Here is a 20,008-nt window from a genome sequence, read left to right on the forward strand (position 1 = left end):
GAATTATTTTGTTTAAATAGATTTGGTTTATGGTTTGTAGTCATTTTTATAGAACCTGTAACCCTTTTCTGGGGAATTAAGAATAGTAGGCTATAGTGTTGGGTGATCAGACAAAAATATCAGTGATCAGTCATTGATGGTTGTTTTGTTGGCTGATTATATTGCCATTTTTTGTCATTTTATTTTGCTAAATTAATGGTCCGCCTCTAAAGAATAGGTGAGAGCCACTGCTCAGTGATAAACTCTCATTCAGGTGCACACCGCACACCCACTGAGCCGAAGTCTGAGTGAGAGGAAAACAGCATAAAGCCAGAATATTTCTACATCTAAATTAGGGATTTATTTTGACCAAAACAGAGTTTATGATTGTTGGAACACCTGAAAGACTAAGCAAGACAAATTTGGTGATTTTTGATGATCCAGACTAGAATAATGGTTGAAGGAAGGTTTTGTGAAGGCAAGACTACATCTTTTCAGAAAGATGATGCCATCCAATTAGAAAATGTTGTAGCTTCTCTTTGTTTTATGTGAGCTCATGAAAGCTAACTTCTATCATGAATGGATGTTGCCAATTTAATGATACAGTATGTGTCATGTGTAAGCCATTTTATTTGAGAAAATACACTTTATTTATTAGGCAGAAACTGATAAATGTATGTGATTGTCTTTGCGGTCAAAAGGTCATTTTGGTCTGTTGGTCTCAAATTTCTCATGGTTTATAGCTCATGGGAAAATTTTTTAGACAAACGTCTTGTGCAGAAGCTTCATAAAAGACAGAGTGCACAGACTGCAGGGTATGAAGGGCTTATTAAGCTGGACGCTGGCCTCCCACAACTAGGCAGCTACTGCTTGATCAAGAACCGATTCAATGTTGAGACAACATTCAGTGGGAGGGGGGATTATCTCAAGGCAACCCTACAGGTTAACAGGCTCTGCTGTCTGCAGGGGTCCCAAACAACTGATCTGACAAGAGGCCCCAGCTACAGGCTAAATCTGGGAACTAACCATTGCAGGTCAAACAGAGGTTAGCTAAGACCAGCACCAGCTGGAAGTGTAACATCATAAAAATAAATGACTGATTATTTACTCATAGTTTAATCTTCACAATTGAACAGCTTGTTTTATAGTTTTGAACCAGAGAGTGAGTGTGTCATTCTACAATATAGCACCGGAGCCTTGGTGTGACAGAATAGCCGGGCTATGTGTGGGAGTTGAAATAAACCTTATAAACTTTCATGACAACCAGCAGCAGCCGTCACACATTCCACTGGACATCTTGACGTGAATCTCTCCTCCTACGTGCCTCTGGGACCTGTTGTTTCCGCGTGTTGCTATGAGAAAACTGGTATGAAGAGGAGAGTGGAGACCCAGGGGTCCTGCTGTCAATCTACTGTCTGTCCACAACAGGTGTTTTTAATCCTCCCTCCATATGTATGCAGTCAACATGGCAACATGGAACAGCTACAAAACACTCCTACAAAGAGCATCAAATTCAGCAAACTTGGAAAACAAGAGATATTCACATCACCCCAAATATACAAATGAGACGTTTATTCCTGTCTTGCATCAGTCTGCTTTATATTAACACAGTTGTAAATATTCAAACCTGGGAGCTACAGATCATAAAACACACAGTTTCACTTGAGCATCTGGGGACTTTGTGCCTCACTCGAGGGTGCTTGCTGCAGTTTCAGGTGATGACACACTAATGAAAATACACTTCTGGTTATTTTATTCAATTTCTGACATATTCTGCCAATAGATGCCCTAAATCCTACACACTGGACCTTTAAATCTGTTCTGTGCTGAGTTAATTGATCTGCAGTACTAGGGATGCGCACAATTAGTCGACTATACAATTAAATGACGGCACCAGAAATACAAGTTGTTTAAAATATTTAGCAGTATTTCATTCATGCACGATGCCAGTTATCTGTTGCCTCTAAGATTTTATGCAGCCACCTGCCACTAGTTGGGGCTGCAGCTCTGTCAGACGGCAGCCCCCTTCACCAAGCACGTATGAACCGATCACCCTGGCAACCCTGGATGTTTATATCAGCAAAGTTGGACAGATGAATGTAGACTGTGACAGAATAAGATGATATATATTCACTCGACTGGAGAAACGTGTGACCACATTAAGCACATACACGGACATAAACCTGCAAGCAGAGATGCTGCTGCTGCTGCTAACATTAGCCACACTGTGTGTCAGGCTGGCAGCCAACGTTAGCTCTGGGTTCTTTACAAGCAGACACTGTGACCCTCTTCGGTCTGAAAAGGTGAAGTGTTTATTGAGTTGTTGTCATGTTTTAATTGCTAGAGCCTAAAGGCTAAGCTCTAGAGACTTTGTTTTGTCTGTTCTGGGCTACCGTAGAAGCACAGCAGTGCAACATGGTAGTTTCTGTGGAGAGGACTCACAGGCCTCTGGCTATGCGAGTATGGCTATATGAGAAGGTCTGGCTTCACACATACAGATTCTGCTATAGAGGAAAAAACGCCTTGCCTTGTTTGGATTTCTTTAAACCAATTACAAACACCTTGTGTGGCACAAAGCCCAAGATGCAGCAATGGTGCTGTTGCAAAATAGTATTGAGGGGGAACTTGGTTTGGTGGACTGCAAAAGAAAAGGCAACAGCTGTTGGCTTGTGTACATTGGTACCGTTAGCATCCCAGGTGCTAATTTCAGTGTGTAGGTTGCAACTAGGAGGTTGTTCTTGTTTCCCGGAAACTTTGAAAATGTAGATAGCAGATGCTGCAATGCCGCTTGAAGTATGGGACCAATAGCAAGACTTATACCAGCAGTATGCATCCGGTGTGTTAGACTAGCTGTAGTGCAATCTGTTCTTGAGTGTACTTTGTGATTATTTGTCATATGTTATTTTATGTTGGTTGTGTGGGGCACACCAAGGATTGATATGGCAATAAATGACTGAATCTTGAATCTTGATAATTAGCATCTGAAAGCTTTTAACAACTTCAAAACCTTGAGTACTTAAAGATTCTATGTTATCTATATATACTATGCTACCAAGTAATATAGCATACCTTGTACCCCTGGTTATACCACTGTGACAGTGCCATTATTTCTCAAATCAAAAAGCAGACATCACATAATGAATAAAGGTACCTGTCTTTCATTTCACTTCACCAATATTAATAGATTGTTACTGAATAAATCTTAACATTGTGAACCTGCCATGATATCAGCTTTCAACTGTGCGGCTACACTGCCTTCACACTGACATTAGTTAATGAGATTTCAGAAATTTTTAATGCTGACAGGCACACAAGGAGACCGGCTGCTGGACCTGCCAGCACCTAGATGCTCTCTGCAGGTCTCCACTCACTGATTAAGGTAGGCAAAGACAGAGCATTATCACAGCCTGACACTGCTATATGACCAGCTGTATATAGGGAGCCTGCTGGGAACAGTGCAGAGGAGGATTTCACATGACATCTTGAGACTGACTCCAGAGGAAACCTGTGTTTGCCTGGCATCTGGACAAGTCTCAGGTTGGTGCCAGCCAAGTGAGCAATAAGCAGATATGAGGTTAACATACTGTAGGTCACACACACACGCCTTGAGTATGGAGGACCAGACTAGCATTCAGGGCACCTAACTGACACTAAAACCCATCAAATACATAACCTTGCACACATGTTCCTACTTTCAAGTGAATGTAAGCATCATGTATGTGCTTGTGACAACACAAAAGACCCCTATTAGAGGATTTGTTCGGGGGTAAGGTAACAATCTGAGCTGCTTTATATTTGTCATTATCACACAGACAATGACTGACATAATGGTGATAAAATAGACTTGACGTCGTTCCCTAATCCTTTATCTGGCGAGAGAGGAAGAGAGTGTGAAGAAACACAAACAAAGCAGGTCAGTTGGGTGAGAGAAAAAGAAAAGAGACACAGCACAGAGCCTTTGTACAGACAGTGGGGAGACCCATCCAGACACAACCTGATATCTACTCTGGAAACTGTTGGCACGCACTCAAAGGTCTGAGAGTGTGTGTGCCTGTGTGTGTGTGTGTGTGTGTGTGTGTGTGTGTGTGTGTGTGTGTGTGTGTGTGTGTGGAGGTAGGGTGGAGGAGCGAAGCAGACGTCTGATGTGTCGTACTGTATAATCACTAGGTTTTTTGTTGTCTTTTATCTCTGGTGTTTCTGTCTGTGTTTGTTTACAACACAGGCTTTACACCCAAATTTATAACATGAGTTGAGCTGACATCACCGCGACAATGAAACAGTCATGTGAGAAGTTTTATGTAGGAACTACTTTCTTTTTAATAGTAAAAAAATTGTTCCTAAATGAAATAGCTCACAACAAGGTTTGTGGTTTATCTTGAGTAACCAGGTCATGAATCCTGGAAGGAGACAGTAATGTTGAATTTATCAAATGTATTTTTCTGGCACTTTGAGCACCACAAGCCGAGTGCCATCTACTCGCATTCTATAGGAGCGAAGAAAAATAATCTCTAATGTTGATACCTCCAAAAACTTGCAACTCACACTAAAACTATCTAGATGGAAAAAAAGGAAAAAATGTGTATTTGTTCCTTTAAGAAGGTGTGTATTAGAATCCAGATTATTAGTCCAAGCATCAAATGATAAATCATGTGAAGTATGCATGTGATGATACATTTCATGTTATTCTCACACTGAAGCTGTAATGAACAGGCCAGGCAGGGTGATGGTGGAGTCTACGTGAGTTACATAGCTGACAGTGATCAGACCACTGCTGCCTTGATGGAAACCAGGGAGGAACCCAGAGCATAGCGGAGGGAGGGAGGGATGAAGGAGAGATAAATGGATGATATCTATCATCTGGTAGCAGGACGGGAATTTCACTTATGCCCCTTAAAAAATTATATGGCCTGCAGCCACAGTAGCCTTGGTGACCCCCCTGCACTGCCCAAGAGGATACTGCCATTTTCTCCTCTGCGTCTTTCATGTCAACATGTTTTTTACACACCAGTGTGCTGAGATTCTGAATTCCTTTTGGGCAATGTAAAGCAAAACTCTGTGCACATAAGCAGTGGTGGGTTTGATTTTGAGCCTGGTGTGAATCCCTGGAAAAATAGACTATTTATGACAGTCATTTGACACACATCTAACACTGGCCAAGCCAGAGATTTATTTAAACGCATCCTGATGTGCCAATGCCACAAAGACATGATTGAATGAACTTCTGAGAAGACAGGATCAACTGAGCTGAGGGGAAAGTTTGATAATTTAGCAAACAAATCCAGTCCATCGTACAAAAACAAGCGTTACAGAGATGCATTGTCAGTCCACTTGATAATGCACCAGACCACATCCTCCTCCTGAAGATCCTCAAAACCAGTTTGTCCATTCTAGGCCACTGTAGAAACATGGTACATCAAAGAGGCCATGTCAATGGAAGAGGACCCCCTCCCTCTGCAGATATAAGGCCTCATTCTAAGGCAACAAAAACATATCCATTCTTATTTTCCGGTGATTATACACAAATCAAAATATACCTATTCCATTTCTGCCATATTCTGCAGATATCCTGCCCCTAAATTTTATGCATTGGTCCCTTGAATAAACAAGACAGGACTGAGCCAGGCTAACTTTTTCCACAGCTGTCAGTCTTTATGCTAAGCTAATGCTATAAACTGTCAACTGGTCTTGTGTCATATACAACACACAGTCACTGTTTGAAAGAGGTATCAATCTTCTCATTGAATTCTAATCAAGACAACATCTGTTGTATCAGTGTAACCTTCCAAGTGCATTTCCCAAAATGTCAAATTATTCCTGTTTCAGTTGTCATAGCATGTTTAGGGGTGTATTTTATTTTATTTATTATTATATTATTTTGCTGTGAATACGAGGTGAGGCTGAGTACTAGAACTGCAGCTTACAAGATAAGCTGAAAATGATTCTGAAACAATTTGTCGAAGTAATCAGTGGAAGTTCAGACCTGTGATGTCTGTCCAGATGGCTTGACTCAATGTGGGTGAAAAGGGGGCAGGCAGTTGACCAGCTGAGGGGACGTTTTAAGTATGACTTGTTACTCTCTCTGATGAAAAGTTAATATTGTAGCTTTGAGGACAGAGGTGATACAGTGGTTATAAATCAGTTTCTCTCCCTCTTCTTTTTCCCTTTCTTTCTTCTGTAGCCATAAATGGAAAGGCAGAGAGGAATGCAGGCTGACAGCTGAGAGAAGAGAAGGGGGCTGCGGTGGTGCTGCTGGTGTGCGTGTGTGTGTATGAGTGTATGTGGGGGGGGGTCTCAGCTCACAAAGCACTGCTGTTCAACCAGCCATTAGCCTGTAAAAGCAGGCTATGCACTGTAGCCCTGCACCATATCGTGCACTATTCTGCTTGTTTAACCACTTGTAGCTATACACAACATTAATGGTTTATTGTTGAGTTGCTTTTAGTATTATACATATACTATCTTCATTTTACACCACAAAGTCCAGTGTTTTTTCTTTGTATTACTGTGGCTGCAGTCAAGATGTTTAGGTCATCAAGCTTATGACAAAGTGCCCACTGTTGTTAACCTATTCAGGGCAAACAGTTAAAAAAGACATGATATCATTATGCTCATGCCAAAGGACAGTGAAATCTGACTCTGAGCCAACAAGTCTTCCACATGAGGCAATGCTTTAACTGTCAGAGGCAGTGATACGGAGCACGGCGCAGTCTGCAGGGCATCCGAGTTTCATTCCCCCAAATGAATTCCACCCCCGCCCCCTTCTCCCCAGGTGAGCTCTGCTTTTATTCCCAGCTTTCATCCCTGCCTTTGATTTCCTCTCTGCTTTTGAACAGTCAGTAAACAGTACACAAAGGTGGCATGCACCAAACTTTTTAAAAGGTTCCAGTCAAAAGTGCCAGCGTGTGACAAAATTCACTTGTCTTTTATTTTCTTTAAATAAGGCTACTGCAGGCGATGCAGAGAGGGGAAAAAAGTCCACAATCAGGGAAACAGACCAGGCCTGCTCTGTTTGTTCATTTTATTGTTAGTCACAATACAGATGGAGATTCCTGCAGGGTAGACTATGTCGATAGCAATTATATGATTTTTCATTAAGTTTGTGGTTAGTCCTCATGCTCAAGGCTTTTTCTTGTCTAAAAGTTGAACTGATCCTAACCATTAGTTGTTTGTTTAAGTAACTTATACACTGTTATGTTTGAAAATAATTGCAGTTTGATAGTATAATTCTTCTTGCCGTGGGACATTGTACTATAATGGCCAACTGCACTTCCAACAATACAAGACCACCACTGCTCCTTAATTCCCATGTCAACTTTCATCAACTGGTAAAAATGCTGACATTTTACAGTACCAAGTGCTAAGACTGCTTGTGTGTTATTTAGACAGTGATACGGACACAGTATCATCATATGATGCAGTGGTTCCCAAACCAGATGTGCTGTGGCATTTTGTGACAACCATATATACAAACAACCTATACAAAAGGTTACTGATACATTTACTTTCAAATACCTTCAAATACCTTCTGTCAAAGTGAACCCCAGTTTTTGCTGTGCGTGGAGTTGCCAGACCAGTATGTTAGACTTCACTCTCCCCTACATCATCAAAACCCCATGCCAATGAAGAAATATATTAGAAATATATAAGAAATATATTAGAAATATATAAGAATGGTTCAGGGACTTCTTTGACAAGGAGAATCAGAGCTGTTCTAGAAGCTTGTGGTGTCTTTCTTTTATGTTTGTCTTTCCTATGATTTGTCACCCATCTGTCTCCATCTCATCACACTGGGTAACTAACTCCTACAAGCTATATATGTGTCAAGGATGTCGGATGTGGCATAAACTTGACACATTCTTCTGGGACCGGCTGGCGAGACACAGTTTGCTGTCAAATCTACCAGCGTAAACAATGAAGGAAACCAAGACAAACAAACAAACAGATGGACACATGGATACACACACATTTGCTCAGACAGGAGGCGGGTTAAGAGTTAAACTCAACACATTGCCAAGAATATTAAAATGACAGCATGGTCAGACAGACCCAGTATCAGCTTGCCTTTGACAGCGAGAAGACAAGAATAGAATCATTTTGAGACAGGCAATGAGCTGCATACCTGACCTGAGTGAGTGTGGGACTGGGCCGCACAGATGCGTTTAGCACTCACCATCAGACGGCTACTTTAAAACCGGGGCAGAGAAAAGTCAACAGCCTTTTATTCTTAACTCCTCCTAGCTAATTAGTTTACATTCTCCCCTCACCGTGTCTCCGTCATCTCTTTGCTCTGCACTTAGCTGATGGATGGTCAACTCCCACAGCCAAACATCCAGCTGTTCTCCTCCCTCCTCGCCTCTTTATTATTCAGCTCCTGCCTCAAGTCTCTCTTCTCTTTTAATGCTTAGTGCACCTCAGCAGCTCCGACTCCCCTCTCTGCCCTGCCATTCACCTTCCTCACTTCTTTCATCCTCCCTTCCTTAATCAGCATCTAGGGCCTCGCTTGTGAAAATGATTGCTGACCTTGTACTATTTAAGGAGTGATAAGTGAAAATTCAAAACAGAAAGTTATATTAAGAAATGTTAACAGTGCTGAAGCCCATTCCACATAAACTTCTTACTTTGAAATATGACAAAAGTTATTTCAGCACTTGATATACTACTGAAAGAACAACATAGTTTAGCTCAAGTTTGCATCAGTATTACTACTGAAGGTCTGGTTCCTGCTGGGAAGCAGCAAAGGTCCCGTTCTGTGGCTAATAAACTGCATGATATCATATCGGTGCACAGATATGCATACTCACTGATACCTGAGCCAGCATTTTAGGAGAACAAGAACATTGCTAGGTATAAGTCACACCATTTCTCTCATGGGACAACTATTACACTGATTATTGATTACTGTAATGATATGTTCAAAGGCTTTTGGTAGGACCTGATTAAATGTCTACACCTGGTTCAAAACACTGCAACGAGAATTCCCCTTGTTGGCTTTGAAGAAAACATCCTTGAAAGAAAACTTGAGATTAATCTTTTCAAACTTGCTTTTACCAAGAAATAATTATTTGGATTTTTTAATAACATGAATATATTGAATTTAATGGCATTTCATTATTATACATGAGTTCTCTGGTTTCAGAGAATTTGTATTAAACATTAAATTCATCTGAAAGAACATGATGGAGCAGACCTGTTTAAATCTGTATTTGAAAATTCTTCATTTATTCAAAATCACAGGAAAGAGAGCCTATTTGCAGCTACTTATCATGTTTTGTATATTTAGACTGCATTCATTATAAATTTAGTCTGATCTGTGACTCTTTCTCAGCTGTTTTCTGAGTTTGTCAGTGACCGGCTGCGCTTCTGTCTAACAGACAGAGGGTTTCTTTAAGTGGGGCCAGACGCTGGCCATTACACAGGCTGTCAGATTAACAAGGGAGGCAGCTGGTCCCACTGGAGGAGACATTCACATTCCTGTGCCATCCCAGAGACATCTGAATCACTGCATGTTGGAGAGGAAACATTGAATATCATCAGCAACAGGTGGAGAGTAGAGAGTGGAGCTGGATGGACAGAGCGATGTTTGTTCTTAACTTAGTGGTACAGCAGACATGTGAAGCCCATTCATTGCCCACCCTGCTTCTGCCCAGCCTTCATTCCCACATGTCTACAGTTACTGATGATTCACTAACATTTTAATAGAGATCAATATAAAATCATATCTGATTTCTACGTTCACCCTGGGAAAATGCAGGCTTATAATCAAAGGGTTGTGAGTTTGTATCTTCAGATTATCTTTGAAAATGGTTTCTCCTTAAAGTTCCCGATACAAACAATGGGGTAATAGTATAAATTGTATAAATCTATAAAATTCCCCTCTGAAGCTGGCTACTGGCTTGCCGTTTTGCCTGAAGCTCATGAAACCCACCAGATGAGAGGCACACATGGCCAACAGATGTTGGGTGCAGCCTGTCGGTCAACCAGCACGTCCGTCAGTTACTCAGCCGAAGAGAGTGAGCTGCAGCGGGTCTGGTTAGTGATTACTGCGTTGTGTGTTTGCCCTGGTGCTCAGCAGCTGCTCAGGGAGACATGCAGCTCAGAACAGTGTGCAGATGTGTTTGCTGTAGGTGCTCATCAGAGCCTCTGATGAAGAAAATCTGGCTACACTTAGAGGAGAAAACTATCGCACACGTGGGACTTGTCATTAGTTGAAACATGCATCTGGTGTGTTTGTGTTTCCCTGCACGCCTCCTGTTATTTATTGATATCAGTCTAATGGCTGTGTGCCTCTGTTTTCTTGACTGAACACACATCTGAGAGCATTTGTGTTCTTGAGGATGAATGCTTGTATGTAAACCTCTGACCAACAGTGAGGTTAATTATAATTAACGTAATTATATTGTGTCTTACTCTTAAATGTTGAAATTTCTTTCCTGTCTAAGAGAGAAGAGGGTAACTTCTGTGTGGCCAAAGGCAAAGGTCAGATACTTTGAGTATAATTTACCATACACAGGGGAGTACTGCATGTGACAGTGTATGAAGTCATTTTTTAAACTTTAATTTGAACTGATGATGACCCTGTGTTTCCCCTGAGAGAGGAGCCAAGGGAAAGAGCACAAGAGAAAACATATCTGTCAGACAACGTTTGAGGATTTCTCTTGTTTCCCTCCAGTTATCTGCAGAAGCTTAAATGAGGTGACCAGACCATACACTCATGTTTGGGAGTTTAAGCTACTTAACTTAAAATCATGTAAACATTAGGGTTAGGCAACTGGATGATCGTCTATCAACAACTGGCTGATTGCTTTTTTTGGCCAATTTTTAGGGTAATATTTGTCATTTTATTTTGTTAATGTAATAGTCTGCAGAGTGACAGCCTCTGCTCTGCACCGCGCTCTCATCCAGCGGCGCAGTTCACACCCACTCAGCCGACCATGAGTGAGCTGAGCTGGGTGACGACTGAGAGGAAAACAGCCTGCAGAGTTGGACTATTTATATTCTTTTCGCACGCTAAAGTGAGGATTTATTTTGACCAAACCAGAGTTGGTGATTGTTGGAAGAGTGGACAGACTAACAAAGAGTTTTGATGAGTTTTACATGTTTTTTTAAGGTTGTCTTAGTTTGATAAAAGAGAGAAAGTTGACTTCAGAAGGTGAACGGTTGTATTTCTCCATTCAAAATGGAAAATAAGTGTGAGAACATGTCATTTGTAGACACTTAGTGAGTTTATTCGTATTGGACATAGTGAACGTATGTAGCATGAGTAACATAGTGAATTTGCTGCTTACGCATATCTCCAAGCTGAGACTGGAGAGAACAGGAGGAGGTGGGAGGGGCAATGATGATATCACCAATCGCTGATGGATAGGCTGACAATGATCATTTGGAAAATTTTCACATATTGCCCAACTCTGGTATACAATAAAAAAAGAAATCTACCTCAGGTGAGTATTACACCGCACCGTTAACAACATGAAAGCTATTTGGGGAATTCTCGTGTCAAATAAAGGTATATGAGACAGCTGGTCCATGTTTACAAGCCAAGATGTTTTATTAGACCTTAGAGTGTATATGTGTGTGGTTCTGTGTGTAATTACTGGGCTTCAAGATGACAAAAAATCTGAAGCAGAAATATCTCAAGAAAATAATTCATCAAATTAATTGCATCTTTCTTTCCTAACTTCCTTTGTCTCTATATTCATTTCTTCCTCTCTTCCTGCCTTCTATCCTTCCTTCCTTTTTCCTCTTAACATGCTGCAGCATCGCGCCATAATTGCTGCTTGTCTGCCATTAGATAATTAAAGGTGTGGGGGTGTCTGAGAGTGCTTTTTAACAAGCTGCATAATATAAGCTGTTATTACAATTGGTCTGTGACCTGTAGCAATAAAATAAATAAAAACAAAGTCTTTGAAACTGGGAGAAACTATTACTCATATATCCTGAATCATTGTGTGAATGACAAGTTTAGATGCAACTAAGATAAATTTTGTCTGTCCACCACAGCCTCAGCTCAACCTTCAGGACATATCACTTCCAGGAGTAATATTAAAATTAACCATCCACTTTCACCTCAAATATAGTGGGTTCTTTCATCGCATAAGATGTGCCCATATCTGCTGGTTAAAAGTCAAAAAGGTAAGAAGTAAGAGGTAACAACAACATCAGCCTCTAAAGTATAGCGCCATTGTTGCTAACTTAAAAACTTTTTATGACCCATGTGGACAGTAATGCATTACTTAAACGAAAATGCTAATTAATGTGCCACTACTGTTCGGCAACATATTGAGAGTTGGTTCATTGAGATAAGCAGTTGGATCACATACATGATGACAAATATTAAGCTTTGCATAACGTAATCCAGATTACATTGTGGCCATGAACATGAATTACTGCAGTTTGACCATTTATTTTTCACACATAGCTATAATGTGTGTCAAGCGTATGTCTATCAAGTACATTAGCATTGCATACAGCAGCAACACACACATACACACACAGCGGCAACAAGAATCACAGAGCAAAGCCAGCCAGATCCTGTCAAACACAGCTTAACGCTAAAACAATGTCAACATGGCAAAACTTACAGCTTTCACATTTGAAATCAGGTCAGAGATGGCTGGTATTTATCCATCACTGAACTTGAATTTGAACTTCTTATCAACTTGTCTCTTCTGTACTGTGAGGCTGGGGGCCGATGTAGTGATTTGTGCTGCTTCTCTGACGTGGTGTAAATTACTCTGGAGCAGATTTAATGTTCAGTAAATAGCCTGTCTCTAAAAAATAAAATACATCAGGTCCACAGAAGCGCTGCACCAGTACAATAATGGATCAAGAAGCGCTTTTCTCCTTATTAAAGTAACACCAGCAGCTGTCGAACCAATGAGAATTTGGTGGGAAAAGAGCTTAACAACCTACAAATTGACCAACCCACCAGAGGGTGTCAGCCATAATTACAAGACAGGACCAGGCAGGGCTAGCTGGTGAGCATGCTAACTTCAGTAGATGTCTCTGCAACACAACACAACTCATCTTTTACATAATGTCAAAACTGTTATTTCTTCACATTCCTCTGATAACTTCAGCTCATTTTTGAATGTTTCAAACTGGATTTTTTTTCCACATTACACATTTAAGCTGTTTGTGAGTATTTCAACTTTTAAGCCTTTTGCAAAAAGTAAAATGCTAATTGCAAATGTGGAAAAAAAATGGGTGGATGGAAACGCATGTAGTGTGACAAGGAACCAGCATGCACAATACCAGGACCCATAACTGAAGCAGCTACATGCTTTCAGCCAACATTAATTGAAATATTTACACAAATATTTCTACTGCCACCTGTCAAGAAGAAGCCTATTTTGCTGTGATTGTTTTAGGGTGAGTTTCATCAGTGGGTATAAAGATGTTTTCTGTTTAATGTTGGCTAATGAAAGCTGAGTGTCACCTGCACTTTTGGTTTTAATATTTACAGTCGGTTCACTAGTTTCTGATCGTTACGGATCCCTGATGGGTTAAAGCACACAGCTACTTTCTTTACTGTAAGCACTCCCCTTACTGCAGGTTCACCACTGTACCAGCCACCTCATTGTTTTTAATAAGACCATCTCCATTTCCCATTCCTCCTCCCTGCCTCTTCATCCTCCCCCTCAAGTCCTCCTCCTCCATCTCCACCTCCTCTTTTCATCCAGAAAAGCCCCTGCCAACAGGACGGGGAAACCTATCTCACCGGTCTTTCATAGAAATAAACCTGTTCCCTCTCTCAATCCCCACCCCTTCCCCCTGAGCCTAAAGTCTTTCTCTCCCTCTTTTCTCTTTGTCCTGTTCTTTCACCCCCGCCTCCTCCCTCCCCTCCCTCCCCCCTTCTCTAATTTTTCAGCCTCTCCCCCTCTCTGTCTCTAGTGCTGGTGGTTAGTAGGCTTTACTGCACCATTGTTCTGGTATCTGCACATTTCCGGAGGCTGTCGCTTACAAAGGCTTCGGGGAACACACTCTCTCGCTCCCACTGCCTAATGCCAGCCCTCACCTGCCCACGCATACACACACACACACACATCTGAGGAGAACGCCAGTAGTTCGACAAAGCCTCATTCCTACACACAAACCTCTAAGGAAGGTGAATTACAGAGGATTTATCTCAATCCTTTTTCATGTGAAGTTTTCCTTCTCTGTTTTTCTTCCCAATTCCTTACATCCTCCCTGCCTTCCTCCCCGCTTCCAAAATAATAATGAGAGGCTCCCTCCCTCAGCTGAACTTAATCACATCGCTTCATGATGAGTAATTTGCTAAATGACACTCAAAAGCAATTACTGATACAAAAAAAGTTATATAATCATAGTCCTTTTGCTAAAAACGCTTTTAAAAGTACAATAACCTTTACATGATAATATCTTTTGTACAGCAAAACATTTCCTTAAGAACATACAAATACACACACACAAACACACAAACTCACCACCAGCTTCCTACAGGTCCTCCTTCCACCCCCATGGCCCAGAGAAGAAGAATAGAAGTAGAAAGTGAAAGGAAAAAGAGAAAGGAGGAGGCACTGCTGGTTCTTTTGTCCCTGTGATCAGCCCTATGAGTCCTTTCCCTCTTTCTCTCAAACACACACATACACACAAATACATACATCCGTGCACACGCCAATTAACCCCGTCTCTGACCTGGGGGTTTGAACACGACCCTTGACCTTGGAGCTTGTGCTCGGAGGCGTCAGGAGTTTGAATGGACAGCTCCCTATCTCTATAATGACAGTGCATGAGGTTTATGGACACACACACACACATACACTTCACATTAGTAACACTTGTTCACCTTTCCGCTCTGAAACACAGCCTTGTCTCCCATTTCCGCCTCTGATTTTCCTCGAAAACACTCAGCTCTTTACTTAGTTCCTCTCCAGACACTTCAGTCTTTCCTCACTACTCAGAGGTTCCTCTGACCTTTTTGAGTCTCTTTATTTCCAGGGTGTACAAATAATTAACCTAAGAGATGAATGGGCTTCAGTGCTGAGGTATGAGGTGAAATTTGGAATGACATAAAACCAGATCTAATGACAACAAGGTTTTCATACACCAACAAGCAGTGATGTGTGAGATGGCTGAAGCAGAGGCTAAAAATCTCATCTCTTTTTATTTTTTCTCTTTAATTAATTTTCTTCAATGGTCAGCCCATATCCTTCTTTAAAGGACACATTGTTTCAAGTCTGTCTTAAATCAGTATTCCTATGCTCATTTGTACATTGAAACAGTTTCTTTAAATGTCCCTCCTGTCCATATTAGCCACAAAGCAATTTCAGTGTTATACTGGAGGTGTATTAGCTTTTTAACTACAAATTCATTTGACAACCAGCTACAACATGAACGTTATTGTTCACATACTTGCCCATGTATTTTGCCGGTTACTGGATGATTCCACTTAAAGGCACACCAGAGAACTCAGACTATGGAGATTCTTCTGGATACACAATAAACCAATCGAGTCCACAATTACAAAAGAAACTAATGAAAACAACTTATGAATACTGTATTCCAATTCTACCATATTCTGCTAATAGATCCCCTCAAATCTTACACATGCTTCAAACAGATACAAGATACACAAGGCTGCCATCTTACACATGCAAACACATAGTAGAGGGGACAAAATCCACAGTCCTTGTTTATTCTAAAGTCCAGTTCAACACTAACAGAAGACCCTGAAAATCTGACTTTAAAACTGCTACAAGCCATTCTGGAGAACAATAGCTGAGTCTCACTCCCAGGTCGTCAAATACTGCTGTTTAGGGTAGGGGTGTCCCGATCTTATATTGATATCGGACATCGGTCCGATATCAGCCAAAAAACGAGTCCATAGGTGACTCTGGTTTCTGACTATTGTTCTCTGAGTAACATCACTTGGTCAAGCCTTTTCTAACATTCCACACTACAAAATAAGTAATAAAAGTATGTATGATTCGTGCTGATATCGTATCGGATCGATATCGGTATCGGCCAATACTCAAGGCGGCAATATTGGCATCGTATCGGAAGTGAAAAAGTTGTATCGGGACATCCCTAGTTTAGGGTTGGTGACTCAGGCCAACTAGAAAAAAAACTGCCAGGGTTTCTGTGTGTCCTGAAAACTTGCTCTGACCTTTATCAGCCATCATATACAGCTGCAGATCAGTGACAATGTCTGAGGGGACACCGCGCGTGTTAACAGCGGGCGCTAATAGACTTTAACTGGAGCAATAAGCCTATTGTGGTCAGCTACAGGGAACAATGCATTTTATTGAGGGTCATTACTCAGATAAATCTATTATCACTGATTATACTGAGTGCTTATCCACTGTGCTTGCAGTAGTGCAGGTGTCAGACAGCAGCAGCACTCCTCTGGCTATAAATGTGATAAAAATAACTGATGTAGTGAAAAGAATCAGACTGCGTGGTATGTGTTTCTTTGTTTAAATCTGTTCATTTCCCAGCCTTCCTTTATTTCTGTCACCTACACACACACACAAACACGCACATAAACACACATATATACATGCAGCACTGGACACATGCACCCAGAAGGGCGTCTCTTGAGCAGCACTGGAGGTTCTAGGTGTGGAGTGGGTGTCTCTATTTGCGGATTCAGCTGGGCTGTTTTAGGAGGACCATAAACAGAGCGACACCACCCACAGAGACAGGCCGACAGGCAGAGACAGAGAGAGAGACAGGGACGACCCCAGAGAGCCGGAGGGCACCAGGGGCCCTAAAAAAGAAACATCAGCTATCTTATCTCCGTGCAGAGAGACTTTTTCTCCACTGTGTTAAACTGGTGCCTGTACTGAATGTTGAAAGAGAATAAGAAACACTACTGAAAGTCTTCTCTGAAAGTTAATGAGACTCATTGAGAACTATTTAGATAACCCTTTGAATCAGTTCATTTTAAATAAAAAAAGTCAAAATTCTCAGCTTTCTGCTTCTTAAATGTGAATATTTTCTTGTTTCTTTACTCTTCTATGATAGTAAACTAAATATCTTTGGGTTGTGAGCAAAACAAGACCTGTGAGGATGTCATTTTGGGCTTTGGGGAAAATTATTATTATTATTTTTTTTTTACCATTTTCTGCCATTTTACAGACCAAACAACTAATTGGTTAATCAAGAAAATAATCAACAGATTAATCGACTATAAAAATAATTGTAAGTTACAGCCCTAATTGAGGATGTTGTGCAAAGGAGGAAATGATATCTGTCAAAAACTCTTCCTCCTTGCCAGCAAAAAAGCTATCGCAAAAAATTTGCAAAAAGGGAACTACTAAACAACTAAAAATTAAACACAGTATCTTTGATAAGAACTGGAAAAAATTAATCATTTACATCAAACATGATGCCAACAAGTAACTGAATTGTTCAGTTATGGAATAACTAAGAATGATAATGTTTACATGTCTTTACTGCCCCTGACAACTGTTTCTGTTGCATTTTGTCAGTGCTGTTTTGTTCAGTGATGTGTTGTATTGATGCTCATTATGTTCTGTCTAGAGCTGAGAAATCAATAAAACTTTAAAGAGACAGTTCACCCCAAAGTCAAAAATACATATTTTTCCCCTGTCATGTACTGGTATTCATCCATTTTTTTTTTTGGAGCAAGTAGTCGAGTTTTTGAGTTTTTTCGAAAAATTCAAAACCAGTGTCTCTTTCCAAAAATCACCCAGTTATTCAAGATAATCCACAGACCTTGTTGTGAGCAGTTTCATGCAGGAACTACTTTCTTTCTGGAGCAGAATTACCAAAACAGTAGTTCCTACATGAAACTGCTCGCAGCAATGTCTGTGGATTATCTTGAGTAACCAGGTCATGATTTTTGGAAAGAAATGCTGGTTTTGAATTTCTGAAATGTATTTTTTAAGCCGAGTGCCATTTAGTCCCATTGTACTGGAGAGAAGGCAAAGATCTCTACTCTACCCTATAGGCCAGATGAAAAATATGTATTTTTGATTTTGGAGTGAACTATCCTGTGCATCTCAAAAATAAGTGAACATTTCTGCCAATGATTTCTGCTGAGAGATCAAACAATTTCAAAGCATTTTCACTTGCAGGGAGCCTCTGGAACAAGTGTCAGGATCTTGAAACCATCACCAAGAGCAAAATAACTCGCCTCAATGAGAAATAAGACTTCCATATCTACAGACTTCACATGAAAGTATAAGCTCTATATTTTCCAGAGACTAATCAAAGAAAGCCCATTGACCTGTAGACAGTCGTTAGACTTCACTGAATCACTTCTGAGGATTTGTTCTGGAGCAGAAAACATAGACTGACTGGTACAGTCTAACAGTTAACTTACCGCAGACGAGCACTAGCAGTGGGGCTCGCATCTCCGAGCGCACATCAACCCGCGGGCCGGGCAGCAGACGACCTGCGGCGGGCACAAGTTTGAGTTCAAGCCAGCAGCGTTATTTATCCACCACAGAGACATGACACAAACACCGAGACAGTTGAGAATGAAACACAGATAAAAACACTTTAACTTGTTGCAAAATTTTGCTTTTATTTTTTCCAGGTGGACGTCCCCAGTGTATTGGTCAGGGACTCCCAGGGGTTCTTGAGAGTTTTCCCTCTTTTTCGAATTCACTGTCAGTTTCACGGTACGGAAATGTGTACCGGTCAATAAAAACATCACTCCTCTCAGAGAGAACTCCTCAAGGCAAAATGTTTTCAGCTGCCCGGTGTGTTCGTGTCTCTGGGTGTCTTTTCATTCAACAAGTTAGTCCGTTAAACACAAAGCGTCACTACACTAACCGTTTGGGTCCTGGTTCAGATGTTCCCTTCTGTGTCCGGGTCCAGTACTCTCCCTCTCGGTCCACTTGCTGCGGAGTTGCGGGGACAGATGAGATGCGGGACTGAGCAGCGTTTACTGAGGAGTCCTCAACTCCTGCGATTCTGCGCTGGAAACCCCGGAGTGGAATTCACGGAGCGGAGCAGAGCGCGAGGAGGGCACGAGCGGAGGAGGAGGAGGAGGAGGCAGGTGGTGCTGCTGACAGGATGGTCACCGGTTCGAGTCCCAGGATCGGTGGATAAAGAGTTAGATATGAAACAAGAATGTTAACTCTTTACCTAGTTTTGGTTCCATGTGGCAACGAAAAAGCATTCTGACTATTTATACAGTTTATTCTCAATAAACCTAAAGCCTACTTCTGATTGTGAAAAAACAGTCAAAGTACCATCCTCTCACATAAATGAAAACATTGTAAAACATGATAAAAAAGAGAAAAAAGAACACATCACATTTCTTTACCACACAGTTTGGAGCTGTTACTGGCAGAGGTTTGTCTCCCACATGCCTTTTTTGTTTCAAAAACATTCATTTTGTGTGTCAATGCATCCATGGTATATATATTATAGTGAACTAGATAGTGAATGCAAACATGGTGCTCATTCAGTCCAATGAGAGTGCTGAGCAGCAAAGCCCTGTCTAATTCTATAATTAGTCTATGATCCAAGAGAACGTTAGCTAGCAAAAGCAAAACATGTTTATCACTACTTGATGATGTGTCATGATCGGTGTGGCGAGGTTCAAATGTAACTGATCACTGGAATTATGCATTTTAATTTGATGTATTTTAACATATTAATTTTTGTGTGTATTTAGCTATAGAAACATCTGGCTTTGTACACTACAAATAAATAAATAAATACATTTAAAAAAATTTTAACTTTAATCTAACCAGTTGGCAGTACCAAGGCCTCCACAGTAGGGGAAGCAATATGGGCAAAATCTTTTATCACGGTATATGAAATTTATTATTTAACTTCTATTTAAAATAATAAAATAACCATACCTTAATGTCTTCATCACATTTGATTACTTTTTACTTTTATTTGGAATCATACAAACAAAAGCTGCCTCACATGAGACAACACTTGAGTTAAGAACAAAAGACTCAAAACAGTAAAACAAACCTTCATTTAAAATGGAAGCTATATGGTTCCAAATGAGAACAATCATCTCAGGTGTTACAGGGTTTAAGGTTGAGGCAGCTGAGCCTCACTCTCTGGCCCA

General features: G+C 40.9%; 1 protein-coding gene across 1 annotated transcript in view; it reads right to left on the reverse strand.

Annotated features, from left to right (window-relative positions):
* The window catches only part of lamb2 (laminin, beta 2 (laminin S)), a 69,280-nt gene extending 50,407 nt beyond the window's left edge, over window positions 1–18,873 (reverse strand). Inside the window, exons 1-2 of the mRNA XM_084721805.1 lie at window positions 18,748–18,873; window positions 18,293–18,364 (exon numbers count right to left, since the gene is read on the reverse strand). Of these exons, the coding sequence (XP_084577931.1) occupies window positions 18,293–18,323 (31 nt within the window). The 5' untranslated portion in view covers window positions 18,324–18,364; window positions 18,748–18,873. The remainder of the gene's footprint in view (window positions 1–18,292; window positions 18,365–18,747) is intronic.
* Between the last annotated feature and the right edge of the window lie 1,135 nt (window positions 18,874–20,008).

This window comes from Lutjanus erythropterus, chromosome 6 (assembly GCF_056507025.1).
Source record: "Lutjanus erythropterus isolate fLutEry1 chromosome 6, fLutEry1.hap2, whole genome shotgun sequence".
Lineage (NCBI taxonomy): Eukaryota > Metazoa > Chordata > Actinopteri > Lutjaniformes > Lutjanidae > Lutjanus > Lutjanus erythropterus.